General features: G+C 47.9%; 4 protein-coding genes across 5 annotated transcripts; 1 reads left to right on the forward strand and 3 right to left on the reverse strand.

Moving 5' to 3' along the window:
* Positions 1-1,258: 1,258 nt before the first annotated feature.
* Positions 1,259-3,337, reverse strand: LOC115771056 (iduronate 2-sulfatase). Its single transcript, XM_030716604.1, has 4 exons — positions 3,016-3,337; positions 1,928-2,963; positions 1,698-1,871; positions 1,259-1,458 (listed from the first exon to the last, which is right to left on the reverse strand). Exons 1-4 carry the CDS (start codon positions 3,274-3,276, stop codon positions 1,322-1,324), a joined length of 1,608 nt encoding a protein of 535 aa, XP_030572464.1. The 5' UTR covers positions 3,277-3,337; the 3' UTR covers positions 1,259-1,321.
* Positions 3,338-3,793: 456 nt separating this feature from the next.
* LOC115771071 (brain protein I3) lies at positions 3,794-4,502 on the reverse strand. The gene is made up of 2 exons (XM_030716623.1): positions 4,295-4,502; positions 3,794-4,235 (listed from the first exon to the last, which is right to left on the reverse strand). The coding sequence occupies exons 1-2, from the start codon at positions 4,371-4,373 to the stop codon at positions 3,952-3,954; spliced, it is 363 nt and encodes a 120-aa protein (XP_030572483.1). The 5' UTR covers positions 4,374-4,502; the 3' UTR covers positions 3,794-3,951.
* Positions 4,503-5,042: 540 nt separating this feature from the next.
* LOC115771052 (YTH domain-containing protein 1) lies at positions 5,043-8,133 on the forward strand. Its single transcript, XM_030716599.1, has 3 exons — positions 5,043-5,176; positions 5,309-6,428; positions 6,513-8,133. The coding sequence occupies exons 2-3, from the start codon at positions 5,483-5,485 to the stop codon at positions 7,691-7,693; spliced, it is 2,127 nt and encodes a 708-aa protein (XP_030572459.1). The 5' UTR covers positions 5,043-5,176; positions 5,309-5,482; the 3' UTR covers positions 7,694-8,133.
* A 2,133-nt stretch (positions 8,134-10,266) lies between these two features.
* On the reverse strand, positions 10,267-17,662 carry LOC115771042 (sentrin-specific protease 6). Of its 2 annotated transcripts, XM_030716581.1 has the most exons (9): positions 17,604-17,662; positions 17,362-17,468; positions 16,605-17,300; positions 13,480-15,891; positions 13,307-13,418; positions 12,608-12,726; positions 12,327-12,543; positions 10,808-12,255; positions 10,267-10,736 (listed from the first exon to the last, which is right to left on the reverse strand). In XM_030716581.1, exons 2-9 carry the CDS (start codon positions 17,458-17,460, stop codon positions 10,365-10,367), a joined length of 5,475 nt encoding a protein of 1,824 aa, XP_030572441.1. In that variant the 5' UTR covers positions 17,461-17,468; positions 17,604-17,662; the 3' UTR covers positions 10,267-10,364. The 2 variants fall into 2 exon arrangements, with proteins under 2 accessions (XP_030572441.1, XP_030572442.1); XM_030716582.1 differs by lacking the exons at positions 13,307-13,418; positions 13,480-15,891; positions 16,605-17,300; positions 17,362-17,468; positions 17,604-17,662 and adding an exon at positions 12,876-12,976.
* Positions 17,663-18,428: the final 766 nt, after the last annotated feature.

Here is an 18,428-nt window from a genome sequence, read left to right on the forward strand (position 1 = left end):
TTATAATAACAACAATAATACTACTAATAAGAGTAATAATAATATTTAACATTATATTCAAATCGTAATAAAGATAAAATGAAATGAATATCTAATCTGAAATGCATCTGCATCTGAAATCTGCATCCAGATCGAAGCTGTCAGGTGCCTATTACAAACATATGTAATACCCTTTTTGAACACTTTCATAAACTATCAGGGTATAGAAATACGCTTTTAAGCACAGCTTTCGAAATTCATATGAGTAGGCTGCTCTTTACATATATATGTTACATATGTATGCACATACACGTATAACTGCAATTTATGGCATCTGCCACACCCACCACACACAACACTCACACACACACAATGCCAGCAGCTGCATGGCTAGCGGAAAATGTGGTTCATAACGCCCATTGCGAGTAAAAGCGCTGCCAAAAATTCAGTTTAATCACCTCAAGAAACGGCCCATATGGCCAGATGACAAGCGGAGCCACCAACACAGCCGACTCCCAGCATAGCCCACGCCAAACACTAGACACACATGTGCATGTGTGTGTGTGCGTGTGTGCGTGTGTGCATAGTTATGTAGGTGTGCAATTGGAGAGCACAGCCGAATGAAGCTGGCAGCTGGCGGGGGGCGAGGGGCAGACCAGATTGATCAAGCGATGCGTCGACTGCAGATTTAATTACCCAGCCAAACAGCGCCAACATATTTTCACCCGCCTGGCAACAGCATGGGCGTCGACGCCAACTGCGACTGCGACGCCAACGGCGACTGCGACGACTTCGCTGTCAACGGCGGCAGCGGCAAGAGCCGCTCGTTCAATGAAATTTCATTCACAAATATTCACAAAACGAAGCAACGGAAAAGGCAACGGACACAAGTCACGCATGCGCGGGGCAGCGCGGCGCGGCACGAGCTGCGACAAGAGTGAAGAGACAAAAAAAATGGACCTCAACTAATAGACACCCTATAATATTGGCATAACGTAACCAAGCAACTAATCAATGGAGAATATTATTGATCCTTATTATATAAATAATTTGAAATTATTTTAACATATTGTTATGATAGTTATGAAAGCTAATATTACTAACATAATTATTATTATTATCAATATTTTATTATTATTATTATTATTAATACTTTATAATATTTCCTTGTTTTGTTTATTTTATGTATCCCATAACTTCGATACCATGTATCTATACTATCTTAAGATTCAAACTTTTATTAAATAATTTCCTTTATATAATTTGCGAAGTTTATTTCTTTAATGCTTTGTTGTTTTTTCTATAATACATATGAACTGTTATATTTGACCCTAGCAGGACTTTAACCCACGGCCTTAATCAGACGGCAGCGCAAGTGCTGGCGAATGGCATTGAACTCCGGCAGCGCAGCCAAATTGAACTCTTCGCCGGAATCCAAACGATGGTCGTACAGCTCCTCGCCGTAGACATTGTGCCAATCTGTAAATATTTTCAGGCAAAATATTTTATTATTAATTTATTTATCTACAATCGATAAGGGTATTTTTAAATATTTATAATTTGTATATTCATATTTTCCTTAGCGGAAAAATAAATTGAAAAGAAAATAATTCGCCTTTTTGTTTTTGTTTAAATTTTTGCGGGCACTCTCCTTAACTTAAAGGTATTTCTACCTTAAGGGTAAATAGCTCGAGGAAGCCCTGAACCCTTTGACTCACCTCGACTGAAGTTATGGGCATGGAATCGCACCCAGAGCGTATAACGATAGTAATTCGTGCGCAGACTATAGCCCATGATCTTGATATTGCGCAGCTTGGGCTTGTCGCTGTTGGGATGCTTTGTGGGCAGCATACCTGGACGCGGATACTGACTGATGGCCACATGCTCCTCAGCTGTGGGATAAAAAGACTTAGCTAAAGGTGGTCGCACAAGCACACATGGCACTCACCCAAGCCCAAGCCTTGGAGCAGCGGGTACAGGCTCTTTCCTTCGGAGCAGGTCAGCTGTTCCAGCCCGCTGCTGCTTCTATTGCACGCCGGAAGCGGCGGCAGATGGGCCAGATCCACCAGCGTAGGGAAGACGTCCAGCAGCTCTGTGATGCTGTGCATCGGACGAGGCTGGGTCAATGGAAACTCTGGACTGCGTATAATAAGCGGAACGCGTAGCGCGACCTCGAAGTTGCTGTACTTTGCCCACTCGGCGTGTTCGCCCAGCGACCAGCCGTGATCGCCCAGTACGACAACCACGGTGCGCTCCAGATCCAAGCGGGCCATCAGCTTGCCGAACAGATCATCCACATAGGCCACGGAGGCGTAGTAGGCCTGTCGAATCTGCGCCGCCTGCTGCCTAGAAATGGGTCCATAGGGAAAGGATATGTTCTTGTGCTTGAAGTCGTCGCGTGAGCGCACATCCGTATAGGGATTCCAGGCCACGTCTGGCATATCCGGCGGCTTCACAGCATCCTCCGTATAGTTGTAGAAAGGTGCCAGAGGAAAACGACCAAGAAACTGCCTGGGAAAGCGGAAATTGATGTGCGGCTTGTGGAAGCCCACCGCCAGAAAGTACGGCTGGCGACTGCGCTTGCGCGAATCTATGAAACGCAGTGCCTCCGTCACGGATTCGATGTCCGGCAGCGTTTTGTATGGCTGCGTTTGCAGCTGCACGGGGCATATCAGGTAGTTCTTGCGCAGCACGCTCCCCCCATGATCCGGGCAGACCGGGGAGTTCATGAACTGCTCTGTGCGCGGACGAAACGCCGGCGCCGACCAGCTCAGAGGATAGTCGTCGCTGTTGTTGGAGGAAAGGCCCGGGTGAAATACCTTGCCGCAGCTGTAGGTGTAATAGCCGTGCTCCTTAAAGTACTGCGGCAAGGTCGTAAAATTACCCACAAAGCTGCGCCAATAGCTGTAGAAATCGTACAGATGCAACGTGTCTGGACGTCGACCGGTCAGCAGGGAGTTGCGGCTGGGTGCGCACAGCGCTTGCTATTGAGCAAATCTATCAAAACTGGGCTTGGGAGCAATCCTGGAGGCTTACCTGGCTGTAGGCGCGTGTAAAATAGCTGCTGCCCTGGGCGAAAGCATCCAGATGTGGCGTTCGCGCCAGGCTATCGCCATAAACACCCAAAGCTGGCCTCAGATCGTCAAAGATAACCATTACCACATTGTAGCGGGCGGAGGCCGACACTGTTCCAGCCAGGAGCGTAGTCCACAGCAGCAGGAGCAGCTGGAGCAGAGCTGAGATATTGGACATGTCTACGCGAGAGACTTTTGCGACTGCAGTCTGAAAGATGCCCATGCGGCGGATGTGAATGCCGGCGACTTTGTTCTACACTGAGCTGATTCAATATACACAGTAGGGCATATAAGCTAGCTGCAGAGGCGTGTGGCAAACCGAATTGGATTTATGGTTATAGATCTGTCTTTGATGAAGCAATTCGCATAGAAAGTGGGTATATTATTGATCATTTTTTAATAAAATTAACTAATGGACAGTTACGGAGAGTGACTAATAATTTATTTATTTACAGGGCATGCGAGAGTCGTGCATGCTTAAACTTAAATTTTCACTTGTTTACGTTTCACAAAGAGCAAAAACATATATGCAAGCAAAAATAAAAAGAGAAGGCAGCAAACAAGCGGCGTAATTCAAAACCGCCCCCATTATATCTCAATTAAATTTGACGGAAGCGGGCCTTGTCCACACAACAACGGCCACATCGCAAATGGAATGTAATGTTTGGGCGAGTCTGATTCCGGGCAGAGCAGACGCCTCGTGAGAGCCTAAGATATCCGTATTTACAGATATATACATGTGCATATACATACATACATCGAGTTTAATGATTAACAAGCTAACCAGTTAGCATAATTTGATTGTGTGATTTTAAAAACTTAACAGTCCAATGTGTCAGGGAATAGTTGCAGATCTTGCAGATCATCGAGAGTTAACCTGGCGGCGCAGCGCTTCCAGCTAAAATGTCGCTCCGCAATTGCTGCAGCGCTTCTCGCGCATCGCCAGGCAGCAGAGTATGCCTATGGGAAAGAGAAATATTGCACAGCATAGACCCAGCGGCGAGAATGTGTCCTCCAGATAGCCAATGCGGCACGACGGGCACGCACCGATCACTATGATCTCTGTGGGCAGCGCTGGCTGCACCACAATGCTAACTGGCGTTGTCTCAAATGCTCCATAGCTGGCCATATTTGGTGGTGCTGACGGCGCGCCCTGATGTACGCCAGTTATGAGTCGAGCATCTGCATTAATTGGTGTAATGTAATGTTTACGTGTTTTGCTTTGGCATTCGTTTACTCACCCTGCATGGGGGGCGCACTGCCTCTCATGACTTCCTCGTAGCTGGGTGGTTCGGCTTCTTTTGCTGTGTTCTCGGACATGGTTGAGAATAAACCTTTGCCCGTTTATTCGATGACTCACAGTGTTTAATACTTGCTGTTTTGCTTTAATTAGTTATTGTTATTGTGTTGTTTTTATTGTGTCAGCTTGTGCCTGCTCTTTGTTTGTATTGCCTTCTTCTGCCTATCGATGAATCAGCTGGTCAGCTCTGCTATCGAATGGACCAGAGCACAATGATGCACGAGCCAAATGCGTGCGTCACTATTTAAATGTAACGTCTTTAAACTGCCAGCAGTAGCACTTAGATTCAAATGATGTTTGTTTGTATTTTATGTTTGCTTAGGAAGTGCTTATGATCAAGATATGTAATCATCATATTGTTGCTGCTAGTCGATGTTAAAATAAAAAATAGAAAAATTATTGTAAAATTATTGTAAATATTGTAACAATAAAATGTATAGTATTTGCTACTGATTATTTAATATATCAATTTTACTTGTAATTTAATTTAAATTAAAAGCCTTTTTAAAGTTTAGCCAGCTAAACATTAAGCCACTAGACATACAATGCATTAAGCTTGGAAAAAAGGCCGGTAGCTATTCGATAACTAGTTGCCGGTCGGTAGATGCAAATTCGATGTTAAGCCCAAAGAAACCCTGCATTGCGCTTGTATGCATATAGCGGCACTCCTCTGCCGCCATTGGTCTCTTGTCTCTCTTGACGCAAAATCGTTGTAAAAGATTTGTTCTTCTAAATTGGTAAATTAAAGCAGTGAAAAATACACAAAAAGTGCAATAAAGTGAGCGCAAATCTACTGCGTTTACTAGCACGCAGCGTGCAGAAAGTGAGTGTTGGACACTGTGCAATTTGCAAATTGAGTTTTGCAGATTCGGTTTGCTAAATCGATTGGCATTTTTTCTCTATGTCTATTTCCGCTGCTCCGCTTGCTGTCTCATTCATGCGCGCTTGAATGAAGGAGCGCATAGAAGAGGAGAGTAGAGAAGCCGCCGCCAAGCAGTCCATAGTACTACAAGCGGGCAACAACAACAACAACAACGAAAGCAACAGCTACAGCAACAAAACACTGTGGGAAGGTAAACAAACAGAGTACCGTTCATTGCGTCAAATAGGATAAGCGCAGCAGTCGCTAATGCGCGACATGGCCGATTTAGATGCAGTACATCTCGGCCTTGACGAGAATGAGGCGGATATTGCCGAGGAATTGCAGGACTTCGATTCGTTCGACACGCGCAGTGAAGCGTCCAAATCGCGAGCTGGCTCCATGGCCTCCGACTCGGAGCCGAGCATTAGCTCGGTAAGTACGGCTCCGTCCTCTGTGGATGGCAGCAGGAGCAGCAAACGGCTGACCAAAACCAAGTCTAGCAGTAAAGCAAGCAAAGAAACTGCTGCCAAACCCGCAACGTCAACAACTGCATCAGCTGCGTCCACTAGCAAGGGCAAGTCCTCTAAGAAAACCAAGCGTGACGCATCACCCGGCGACCTTAATGGCAAAAAGAAAAAGTCCAGCAGCAGCGGCAGCGAGTCCAAGTCGAAGAAGCCCGTTGAGACAGATGAGAAGGCCAACTCCAAGTCGCAGGACAGCGAGGAGCGTGAGCCGAGCATCAAAAAAACGCGCAGCAAGAAAACCACCAGCAGCAGCAGCTCCACGGCAGCCAATCTGAGTGGGGCGGGTGCCGGCGGCAACAAGAGCGATCTTAGCGATGCGGAGGACGAGAAACCCTCACTGCTGCCCGCACTCGAGTCGGATAGCGAGTCCTCCGATTCGGATTCGGGCACACAGCACAAACGGAATGGCGGCGCGCGCAGCAAGGTGACGATGGCGAGCAGCTCGAAGGGCTCCACGCCAGAAAAGGATGGCGGTGGCAACACCCAAAAGTCCTATGACTACATGACCAAGCTGAACTATCTATTTCGCGACACCCGCTTCTTTCTGATCAAGTCCAATAACAGCGACAACGTGCAGCTGTCCAAGAGCAAGAGCGTCTGGGCGACGCTGCCCCAGAACGATGCCAATCTGAGTCAGGCCTTCAAGGAGGCGCGCAATGTGCTGCTCATATTTTCCGTTAATGAGAGCGGTAAGCGGGCTGGCTGGGACTCCATTTTGGTAACTAATACTCTCTCTCTCTTTCCTCTCTTCCCATTTATATCTGATCTGATAGGTAAATTCGCGGGCTTTGCGCGCATGGCTGCGCCTTCGCGTAGGGACATACCGCAGGTGGCCTGGGTGCTGCCACCCAGCATTTCGCCGAAGGCTTTGGGCGGCGTCATCGAGCTGGATTGGATCTGTCGCAAGGAACTGTCGTTTAATGCCACCTTGCACTTGCACAACTCGTGGAACGAGGGCAAGCCGGTAAAGATAGGACGTGATGGCCAGGAGATTGAGCCCAAAATTGGCGCCGAACTGTGCCGTCTGTTTCCCGAGGATGAACAAATCGAATTGACGCCCATTCTGCGGAAGTCCAAGGAAACGGCGCGCGTGATGCGCGAGAAGGGCATCCATGTTATCTACAAGGCGCCGCGCAGCCTCTCCACGCGGGGCCACAGCGGTCGTGGCAACAGCCAGCTCGGACCGATGCGGCACAAGCGCAGCTATGGACATGGCGCGCCACATCATCATCAACGACCCTATCGGCATCATCATCACCATGGCATGGGCATGGGCATGCCCGGCAGCGGCGGCTTCAAGCGCGGTGGCTCACCCTACCGCCAGATGGCTGGCGGTGCAGCTGGTCCCGGTGACATGGGCATGCCCTCGTGGGAGCGCTACATGTCCTCGGCCGCTGCCGCCGAGGCCTATGTGGCCGACTATATACGCAACATGCACGGCCAGCTGCCCCCGCTGCCGTTTGTGCCGCCCTTTGGCCAGTTGCCAATGCCCTCGGCAGCGGGAGCTGCCAACGCATTACCACCGGGCGCGCCAGCGTCAATGTACGAGCAACTGCCGCCACCGGTGCGGTATTATGATGGACCTGGAGCGCCGCCGCTGCCAGACTACCCGCCGCCACAGCCAATGCGACCACCGCCGCCGGGTTTCGATAAGGCGCCCAGCTACGAGGATTTTGCGGCCTGGAAAAATGCCGGTCTCCCGACAGTGTCGGCTCCACCTGGATTTCCGGTTTACGCTGCCAATGGCAGTGGCAGCAGCAATGCAGCTGGCGGCAACGTGGGCGGGCCAAACGTGCCGGGTATCAGTGCAGGCAACCGGGACAACAACAACAGCTCCGTAGGCGGTCGACGACGCGAGTATGGCGGCAATCGTAGCGGATCCTCGCGACAATTTCGTGGCGATCGTGGTGGTGGCGGTGGGGGTCAACGCAGCTATCGGGACGGCAGACGTTGAGTGTGTCGTTGAGTATTGTTTACGGGTATTCAAAAAGTGCGCGAAAATCCTCCCAACCAACCTACTCCATCTTAAGAAATGATGCACACAAAAGTGTCGCAACGGTCGCGTGTGAAAGTCGAAGAAAAGTAGAAGAAACGAAGATGTCTTCGAATGCAATGAAAATCATAAATGAAAGAAAAAGTAAGCTAAGTGAGCAGCTGGACCCACGCACACAGCCCCAGCGCCAATAATCGTTATGCAAATCCAATCGTACGAACAGCTCGTCTCTTATACACAACACTCCAACTCTCTCTCTCTCTCTCTCTCTGCCTGTTTCCTACACTCTCACTCTCTCTCTCTTTTGCCTAGCTATTTGTCATGCGAAAGTTCTCTATGATTTAAACAAACTTACAAAATAAGCAAATTACAAAAAAAAAAAAAAGAAATCATCTAATACATATTTTAAAACAAAACAAAAAAAAATACAGAAAAGAGAGAAAAAAATATATCAAGCACAAAACGTGAACTTTATTTAAAAGACGCTACAACAACAACCTACAACAGCACAACAAGAACGTACCGTTAACAATGTTAATGAAAAATCAAAGCAGTGACGTGTGTGTAATGTGTGTGTGTGTGCTTTTAACCCCCCGGTGCTTCCCCCACACGAGAGTTGGACTTTTAGTCAGAAGAAAGCAACCAAAGAGTTGCAAATTGAACGTTCCATGCGAAGTCGGAGTCGAGTCACGCCCCGCACTCCGCAGCCCCCTTAAGCAAACAGCACTCATACTATATTTATATATATATATACAAATCGTTTTTTAAAAACGATCCAAATCTAATATCACATCTAACAACCGGACCGGCAAGCTAACCCCCAAGACAAGAGCATAACCCATGCTAAATCTGAAATATTTCTGTCTTTCAGCGACAGAACGACTACAAAATGAGACCAGAAAAATTAATTCGTAAAAGGTTCAAAACCTCCAAAGATATACATATACATATTCTTCGAGTATAAGATATGTGATAATATGATGCACATTTTGAGCCGGTTGGCTCTCCAGAAATGAAAAATTTTAGACGATTATATTCTGGTCCAATCGACTTTTTCAAATTGATATTTCCAAAACTGCAATTTTTCTAAGACTGTCAAGTTTTCAGTTCCCTTGTGGAGCGAGAGACCAAAAGACTGCACGACACCTGAAATCGACATTTGGACTATTAGGACATTTTTTTTTTTCTTTTTATTTCTTTTCTTCTGTTGCAGGTCCTGGCCAAGCACTGGAGGCTACTGGATTTCGATGAGCTTTACACAGATTGAAGACTGAATTCACTCCACAGCTGTGATTATCTTGTGTACAATATTTAATGGACGCACAACTCTACAAATTATGAAATAAAAAAATCAAATTTAAAGAAAATGTCTACTTTTTCTGTATATTTTAGTTACCGTTCTTTTTGCAGTCAAATGCATCTGATAGGCAAAAGGAAATTTTTGGTCTCGAAAAATTTCCCTGGGCAATTTGTAAAATAACTCCTGAGAAGCGTCTGATGTCCAAAGTGACCAAACTTTTTAAAACGGCCGGACAAAGCAACAGTTGTGCAATTGCTTATCAAGTGAACAGCTGATTTGTTATCGATAAATTGTATAAAATAAACAAACAATAATAAAAATGTATTTGGCGAATAAAAATAGTGTTAAATGTTTTCTACTGCTTTGCATATGCAACATATGGTATTAAGAGGTTCACCGCATTCGACCACACTAAAGAACATTGTACGTAACAAGCAACAATAAATACTATGGCATTTGATTGTTGCTTTTATTGAACTAAATAAAAGAAAATTTATTATACAATAAACATATTAAATTATGCCACATCAAATTATTCGTTTGAACATTTTCTGCTCAACCCTAATACTTATTTACAATTCAAACTTCTAGGGTGGGCGCGTTACTTTCGTCTGCTTTGTGCACGTCATTCGTTGTTCAGCCCCCGCGACTCACACCGCTCGCTGTTGTTGCTGTAAACATAACCCAACTTTTGAGGCCGAGCAATACATGACGTATGCATGTGCGTGTATGTGTATGTGTGCGTTTCATGTAGCTTGCCATGTATTCTTAATCAGCTACATGGCAACTGCGCCAGGGTGCACTCACCAAAAACTACGCTAATTTCTATTTGATTTACATAGTGTGGCTACTTAAATATATAAAGAAGCTCGCCAGAAATTGCAGGCAAATGTGCTTTTTACTTAATATTGAGCTAAGTTGCGAGTGTCTGTGTAAGTCTCACCATGTAAACACGTAAGCTTGTGGCAGTTGTATACATGGCAGACATTCTAGCTTACATGGCGAACGCAAACTGGTTCTTGGGCAAGGGCGGCAGAGAGCATTAGAAATTGAAAGTTTACACGCCCACACACAGATTGCAAGAGCATTAAATCAAAACAAGCGCACTTTTAAATTTTCTGCACAAATGAATGGAGTTTTCCGTGTAACTTCATTATTCAATATATTTGACGAGTTTTGTTTTTTATAATTATAATTAATTTAAGAAATGTTGGGCATATTTATTTTTAATGTTTGTATAATAAATTTTTTTATTTTTATTATTTACAATGGGCGCAACAACTGCAGCAGCTGCAGCGGAGGCATATCTGCGACAGGGTCTGCACCCGAGTGCTATGGTTCGATCTTGCGAATCTTAAGGCTGCCAGTGCCAACGCTGGCGGCAACCCCTTTTGCTATCAGGGAGCTGGGTGTGCTGCTGTTACTGAGGGGGGAGGTGCTGACCAGTTGTGGCATCACCACCTGGTTACTGTTATTGTTCTCTCCAGCATTCGCTCCATTGCCATTGCTTGGCGAAGCGGAGGCACCGTTTTGCAGGCGACGCTTGAGGACAAATCTGCGCGTCGTCGTTCCTGTCATCACAGTGGGGCTGGTGGTTGTCGTAGTTGTTGTCACGGTTTGTGCGGACGCCTTTGAAGCCTGTGCCTGCTGCAGTTCCTCAACCGTGGGATCCACCTCCATTTCAGTGGGTGTGCTATCCTCGTGCTGTCACATTAGAATGTAGAGGCGTAATTAATATCTCTGCATGATGGTTGCCTGTTGAGGGGGCTTCTTACCATATCACTAGCGTGTTCCTCGTCTTCGTGTCCCTCCTCCTCCTCAAACTCGGCGCTCTCCGTCTCCTCGGGATACTCAACCAACTGGCCATTGAGAGTTGGAAACTCGATTACGGGCAAAATGAGCCGTGGCTGCTGTGTGTTGCTGTCATCCATCAGCTGCTGTATCAGCTGGGCGATGTCCTCGCGCTTCTTGGTGACGGTAAGATAATCGAACCAATTGGTAAGCTGCTTGATGGGCAGCCTGTAATCCTTAATGGGATCCTTGAAGAAATGCTCCACATACTGCAGTAGATAGAGGCCGCAGTCGGTAAAATTGTTCTGTTGCGGCACCTTGACGCAATGTCCCGGCATGTTATCCTTGTTGAATATGTGCGCCTGCGCATCCGGCTTCTTCACCTTGTATTCGCATGTCAGATAATCGCGCAGCGTGGCCACCACTCGACTGCGCGAGGCACCCGCCAGAGAGTCAAAGATTAAAATCAAAGGCTGCTTCACAGCCGGCACGTCGTCGTTACTTGCTCGTGCGGGTCCCGAAGACGTCGGCGTTGTCGTCGTGGGTGCTGCTGGCGTTGCCGCTGGCGCAGCTGTCGGTTCCTTGCTGATAGGTGGATTCGAGTTCTCACTAACCTCAGATGCCATATCGCTGTCATCGCCCTCAGCCTCATCTCGTTCGCTTTCGTCGTCGGCAATACGACAGATTTCGCTGGGCATGGCCGGCAGCGTGACTGTCTCCCGTTTGGACAGCGGTGTTATTGTTGTGTTGCCAATCTGCAGAGCGACCTTCTTGCCGCGCGCACGCTTGAGGTGTTGCGGCTCCACAGGCTGATTGGTGTCGAAAGTGACGGGGCCTTTCAGGCAGGGGAAACAGATGATGGCCAGGAACCAATGCGATTGCTCATTAATGGGCACTATGATAAAATCCTTATCAAATATATCAACTAGTTTTGTCCATTTCTGGACGCGTGCATGACGCTTCTGTGCCGCAGTCTGTTTTACGTCCGTTGGACGTGTCAGCGTTGTGAGGCGCTTGTAAAAGAATGTGCTAAAAATGTGAGTACGCTCTCGCTGAGCCTCTGGTATCAGCGTGTTGCGCAGCCAAAGCAGATAAAAATCAATGATAATGTCATTCAAGTACGACTCCTTGGTTAGGCAAACGTAATCCTCCATGCGTATGCATAGTCCGCCCGTGCCCTTGGGCGGGTACATAAGCAGACTGACCTGCTCGTCAGGACGCAGCTGTCGCGGTGCCAGCTGTGTGGGCTTGTCCAGTGCCTTGCGATCTGAGTCCGCGATACGCTCCAATATTTCCGCCGCATCACGCGATGAGATTTCATCCAGAAAACTAAACATAGACTTGAGGGTCTCACGAGCCGAAAAACTGATCGTATCAAAGAGCAATATTAAGCGGCGTTCGTGAAAGCTGCCGTGCCACTTGACGCCAAACTCTTTAGGAGAATAGAAAGGAGAAATGGGAATCGTTAATAGCTGCTCAAAAGTAAAAACCGTCGCTACTTACGTTCATTGGGCGCATCTTCGGGCAGCTGCAGCTGCGACTTCACATACTGAGCGCAGGTCTTCAGCATGTAGAGCGTGACCAGCGGCTGCGCCTGCTCGTAGCTAGCAAAGTGTGCAATAACCTTGATCACCTCGTGCTTGTATATGTGGAGCACAAACTTCTCGTCCTTGTCCGGTAGCACTCCGGCCAAGCGCACGCCCTTTGAGGTGAAGGTAACCTGCATTTGGCAGAGGCAACACATAATTAGAATTTAAAAAATCGAGTAGGAGTTGTCCACTTACCGGTTCGGTTAACATAAAACGATAGGGCATCAGGCGCAGACATTTGCAGGTCAGTTCGGTGGTAAATGTTTCGCCATCGGGCATATCGGACAGATCGGTAACATCTCCGCGTACAAAGTCTGCATTGAAACATAAAGTTGCATACAGTTTGTATTATAATTGATTTGGTTTCTTTTCTTTAATACATGTGGCTGCATCTGTTTGTCGCAGTGGCGGCTGTCAGTCACATTTTTTTCACTTTTAGTTTATTGCTGCCTATGCCGCTTACCTTCATCACTCATTGTTGGACTATTTGCTTTAAAAATTAGTTATTGCGTCAAACTCATAACAAACTAAAAAAATCTAGCAACAAACGGCAAATTCTAATGCAGCAGAAGTTAGGAACTTCTCCAATACGCATTCGCCTTGCGTTATTCTTCTTCTTTCTATACTCTTGTATGAAAAATGGCGTGGTGTTCGAGCGCCACCTAGCGTCTTATACAGCAAATGCAACCGTGCGCAAATCATTGCCAACATTAAATTACGGCACATGCATATACATAGTAATTTATCAAAGCCAGGGATGCAAAAACAATAGAGATAAAGTGCGCCTTTTGAATAAAAAAACTCAAGATCAATAAATCCTAATGGCGTAGCTCCTACTATTAAATTCCACTTTAAATTGAAATTGATATCTTAATGTTTTTGCTGTTCGCTTACCTTTGTATAATGCTTCCTCGTCCACCTCGGGCAGTATTGGATCACAGGCAAATGCAGCAGGCAGTTGATTAACGCTTCCATTCGAATTACGTTTGGCATTTGTGGTGGGGAACTGAGGCGGCAAATGGTCATGTAACGTCAATATTTTCAGAAAATCTGTTGTCTCTACTTACATTGCCAGCATCGCCATTGGACTCGTCCTGTTCAGCCTCATCCTCACTGCTGAGCAACACAACGGGATCCGCCTCGGCCACTCGCCGACCGCTGCGCGTGCGTCCGCCTCTTATTGCCATGCCCCTGCCCCGCACGTTGCTAGAGCCAGGCGCGAAAGTGCCACCAACGCCGCCCACCTGTTTGTTGAGACGTGCCAGTTCACGTTTCTTGTCTGCCGCTGTCGCCGGCTCGCCCGCCAATGTGCCTGCGCCAGCTATGGAAGCCACGGAGGCATTCGAAGACTTGGTTACATAGGATTTGCGTTTGGGCGGCTCCTGGAATACTCGTTTACATCGTTCACACTTGGCATGGTCCATGCCCGTAAAGCCGCACAGCTGGCAGACGGCATAGAAGCCGTCAATGAGCTTGGGTCCTTCCGATGGCGCAATCACAGCCGTGGAAGAACTGCCTGTGCTGGCGGCTGTTGCATCTCGCTTAACCTGCTCGGCAGCTGCTGCACTGGCCGCTGTTGTCGGCTGTTGATTGTAGGCAGGCGTTGTAGTTGCTGCTGCGGCGGCGTTCTCCTGCTGTCGATTCATTTGGAGACTCTCCTCAGCGCGTGAAATCAGTTCACTGGCAGATTCGTTGACGGAAAAGCCCACGGTGACTACGAAGTCGACATTGGCGCCGTGATGCTCCACGCATTGGATGGTGGTGCTGTTGTCGAAAGGCACGCAAACCTGCTCCAGCAGATCCTGCACGGTACACGACTCCCGCGGCAGTGTAAACGTTATCAGACGCTGCTCCCCGGAGGCGAGAATGACCAACATTTTGGCGCTGTTGCGATCGCGATCCGCAATGGGCTGACCGGCGCGATTATTCAGCACGTGCTGCGAATGAATCTCGTAGTTGTTGTGCGATGTTTGTTGCACGGACGACGCCTGCGGCTGTGGCTGGGGTGGCGCTGTGGCAAGTACCCGCTGCTGAGGTTGCATAATGCGCGGTGCGGCAGCTGCGTTGGGTTGTTGCTGCTGCTGCTGTTGTTGTTGTTGTTGTTGCTGCTGCTGTGTTGCCTGAGGCTGCGGCGCAGTCTGCGTCAACTTGGGCACCGACCGCACCAGAGTGGCAGGCGCTGCCGTTCGCATGGTCGTGAGTCCAGCGGTGCCCGTGGCCGTAGGAGCCGGTGAACTTGCCATGGTTTGACGCTTCTTGTATTCTGCCAGGCTCATGCTGGATCCGCTGGCAGTGCGCACACCAGGCTGCTGAGCCTGTTGTAGTTGCTGTTGTTGTTGTTGCTGTTGCGGGGGCTGCTGCTGCTGCTGCTCCTCTTCGCTGCTGCTGTTGGCGGCCGAGCTCTGCTGGTAGTAGGTGGTCAACGTGGTGTTGCCGCCCGTTGCGAGCTGCATAGGCAGATTGGCCGCTGGCTTTTGCTGCTGTTGCTCTTTCTTTACCACCACCGCCTGTATGCTCTCCTCCAGATCCAAGCCCATCGTGTTGCTATTGGGTGCAGGCGCTGCCGCCGTTGGCGCCGAAGCGGTCCGATAGCGCAACGGCGGTTGACGCATCACGACCATCTGTTGATGTTGCTGCTGAGCATTGGCAGACGGCTCGCTGACCACTTGGCGATATATATGTCGCGGCTGCATCTGCTGGCCCGGCGCCGTCACTGTGGGCTGGCCCAGATTCGTTATAGTAATTTGCTTGGCCATCTGTGGCTGGGTCACCAGCTGCATTGTCTGGCCCTCGCCGGCAGCGCTTGTCTGTACCACCAGCTGCGTGCGAGTGGGTCGCACTCCCGGCTGCCGCACACTTCTCACAATGCCACCCGTTACGGTCTGAAGGCCGCCACGAGGTCGCATTTGCCGCACCAGAGTGGGCGCCAAAGCCGCACGCGTTGTTACCGCAGTTCCAATGGGTTGTCTGGCAATGACGGCACTTCCACGCGTTGCTTTACCGCGGAATGGTGAGCGCACCAGTTGTGCTCCTGTGGCTGTGGTCACCAGCTGTGACTGCTGCTGCTGCACCTGCACCTGTCCTTGTTGCTGCTGCTGCTGTTGTTGCTGCTGCTGTGGCTGCGGCTGCTGTTGCTGCTGCAGTGGCGGTTTGGGCAATTGCACTTGCTGATAGACGACGTTGCCTGTTTGCTGCGGCACGACGCGCGTCTGCACAAGATGTGTGGTCTGGGCCTGTAGATGTAGTTGTTGTTGCTGCTGCTGCTGCTGCTGCACGTGTTGTTGCAGTACGTGCTGCTGTTGTTGCTGTTGCTGGGGCGAGGTGGTGTACACTACTCGATTGTTGTACGCGTGAATATTGATACCCTGCTGTGGAATGCCAGTGGCCTGTCGCATAATCAGCTCCTGGTGCTGTGGGGCCTGTATCAACACCTGCTGTCCTGTCGGCTGTTGCACAATCACATGCGTGTTGTTGAGCATCTGCAAGCAAATTATTCGCATTAGTCTATATATCGTATTGTTTTCTTTGTCGACACAACTCACACATAAACCTAAATAATATCAATGCATTTCCGAAACCAGAGAAACTGAGACTAATATGGGGCAGTCATTGGGACTAGGATGTTTTTCTTAATGAATTATTTGTTGTTTCTCATTTGTTGAATAATAAAAGTATAAAGTTCGACTTGTCGTAGGCTGAGAGAGCTGTCATAATAAAGATTAACAGCTCGTTACGAACATGCCGATTACTAACAATCAACTCGGCCTTTGATGTAATCATTCTACTGTCATAAACTACTTTCAGTTTCCCTTTTCAGCTCGTCGAGTTAAGAGCTCCTTTTAAGATCTTAACTCGTCCCTTTTGTTCTTGTGTATTAATAGTATACTTGGGTCTGAAACGCGCAGCTCGGAAAACGCGACCAAATAAAAACGAACTAATTAAAAAGAGGTAACTGAAATTTGCAAACAATTCTAATCAATTGATTGGCCGGTTTTCGAAGAAAATTCAATTCAACTACGGCCTTCAATTTAATCATTTTATGGGTCGAATTATTGGATATTTTTTGAAAATCTATAGAGATATGAGCACGATTCTGATACACATACATTTTTGTACCCATCAAGGAATTGCTTACGTCCGTAGCCCATTTCCATAAAGGGTTCTTATGAGGTGTCTTATTCAAAATGCTTACGCTTATTTGGCGCTGCTGTTGTTGCGTGGTCGTCATGCGGTAGACAATCTGCGGATGTTGTTGCGGCTGCTGCTGTTGCGCTGGTGCCGTTTGCAGCTGCAGCGTTTGCTGCTGATGCTGCGGGCTCTGCAGCAACTGCTGCTGCTGCTGCTGTTGAGGAGTGGCCTGCACCAGCGACGTGGTTTGCTGTTGATAGGCGGTGTGCTGCTGCTGCTGCTGTTGGTACTGTTGCTGGTGTTGCTGTTGCAGCACTTGCTGTTGCTGCTGTTTCTTCTGTTGCTGCTGCTGTTGCAGCTGCTGCATGGATGCATGCTGCACAATGGTATTGGGCTGCAGCACTTGGTCTGATGTGTAATAGATTTGTTGCGTGTGCTGAATGGCGGGCTGTTGTTGCACATATTGCTGCTGTTGCTCCAGACGCAACTGTTGCTGCTGCTGCTGCTGGACCTCCTGCTGTTGCTGCTGGTAGTGCACCTGCTGATGCTGATGGTGCATAACCACCTGCTGCTGCTGCTGCTGTTGTTGCTGCACTTCCTGCTGCTGCTGCTGTTGCTGCTGCAGCTCGGCGCCTATAATGTAGTGACTCGCGGTTGTCGTCTGCTGCGGTTGTTGATACTGCGCGGGGGCGGCGGTCTGGTAGACAACTTGCTGCTGATCACTGAACACCAGTTGCTGATCGTCCTGCAGGACGAGAGACTGTCGGGCGAGATACTTTAAGTCAGAGTTCAGCTCGGTCGGTTCATGTTATTGTACTTACACTGACTTCGTCGTGCGGTACTTGCACCACTTGCAGGTCCGAGTAGACGGGCTTCATGTCCATGTCCTCACTGTTGCTATGTACGATGTATTGTTCCATGGCAAACGCTGCAAAAGGGACACGTTGTAGTTGGTTTTGTGCCATGAATTATTTTGTACGCAGTGAGTGCGTGTGTGTCTGTGACGTCACATGCCTCGTAAGGCAGCAGCGCAATTTTCCTTTTCGCATCATCTTTTTTTTACCTTTCTGGGCCTTGGCCAGTTGTTGCTATACAACTCACGATATAAAACGCACACTCATTCGCACGTAATATTCAAATCATTTTCTTTTATTTTTAAATTTCAGTCACAATATGCATCAGCATCAAATTATGCTGTTTGTATGAAAATTCGCTTTCTTTAACAAACACCAAAGCGACGAGGCAGAATCAAATATGGCGTTTACTTGCAGCTGGCAATGCCAACAAGCGAGGCGAGGCGGCGCCATCTGGCGGCAGTTTGGCCGACAGCTGTTTACAAATATTTTCAGCGTTGTGTTTTGTTTTGCACTTTTATCGACGTCTACTTCTGGCGCGTTTACGTCTAATGTATAGTGGTACCTCTAGTTGGCATGTAGGGCGCTGAGTGAATTTTGGGGGACCACTAAATGCCCGAAAGCCACTTATCACTGGAGTTTTCTTAATTTTCACAATTTTCCTGACTAATCGCGCGTGCGACACTTTTGCCTTTATAAAACACATTGTCCGCATGGTTGCCTTGTCTTAATGCACTAATTGTTTTGGTAATTAAAATCCGAATTAATGGCAATTTGAACAAAGTCTTGTGCAGCGCGAAAGGAGCGCGCAGCTCTTGCGAATTATTTTGAAGAGGAAGATGAAGCCAACAACACACAGCATAGTAGTGTGGTAAAAATACGCAGCTATACATTTCGGTCGAGTTGGCAGGGCTGCACACTTAGGTGTATACTTAAACGGTGGTATTTGATAAAATCCCTTACATTATATAGTTACCGATCGCTATCACTTTTTATTTAATTATAGATATATTTTTAAAATTTTGTATTTCTCC

This window comes from Drosophila novamexicana, unplaced genomic scaffold (genome assembly GCF_003285875.2).
Source record: "Drosophila novamexicana strain 15010-1031.04,08,12 unplaced genomic scaffold, DnovRS2.1 tig00000024-arrow-pilon, whole genome shotgun sequence".
Lineage (NCBI taxonomy): Eukaryota > Metazoa > Arthropoda > Insecta > Diptera > Drosophilidae > Drosophila > Drosophila novamexicana.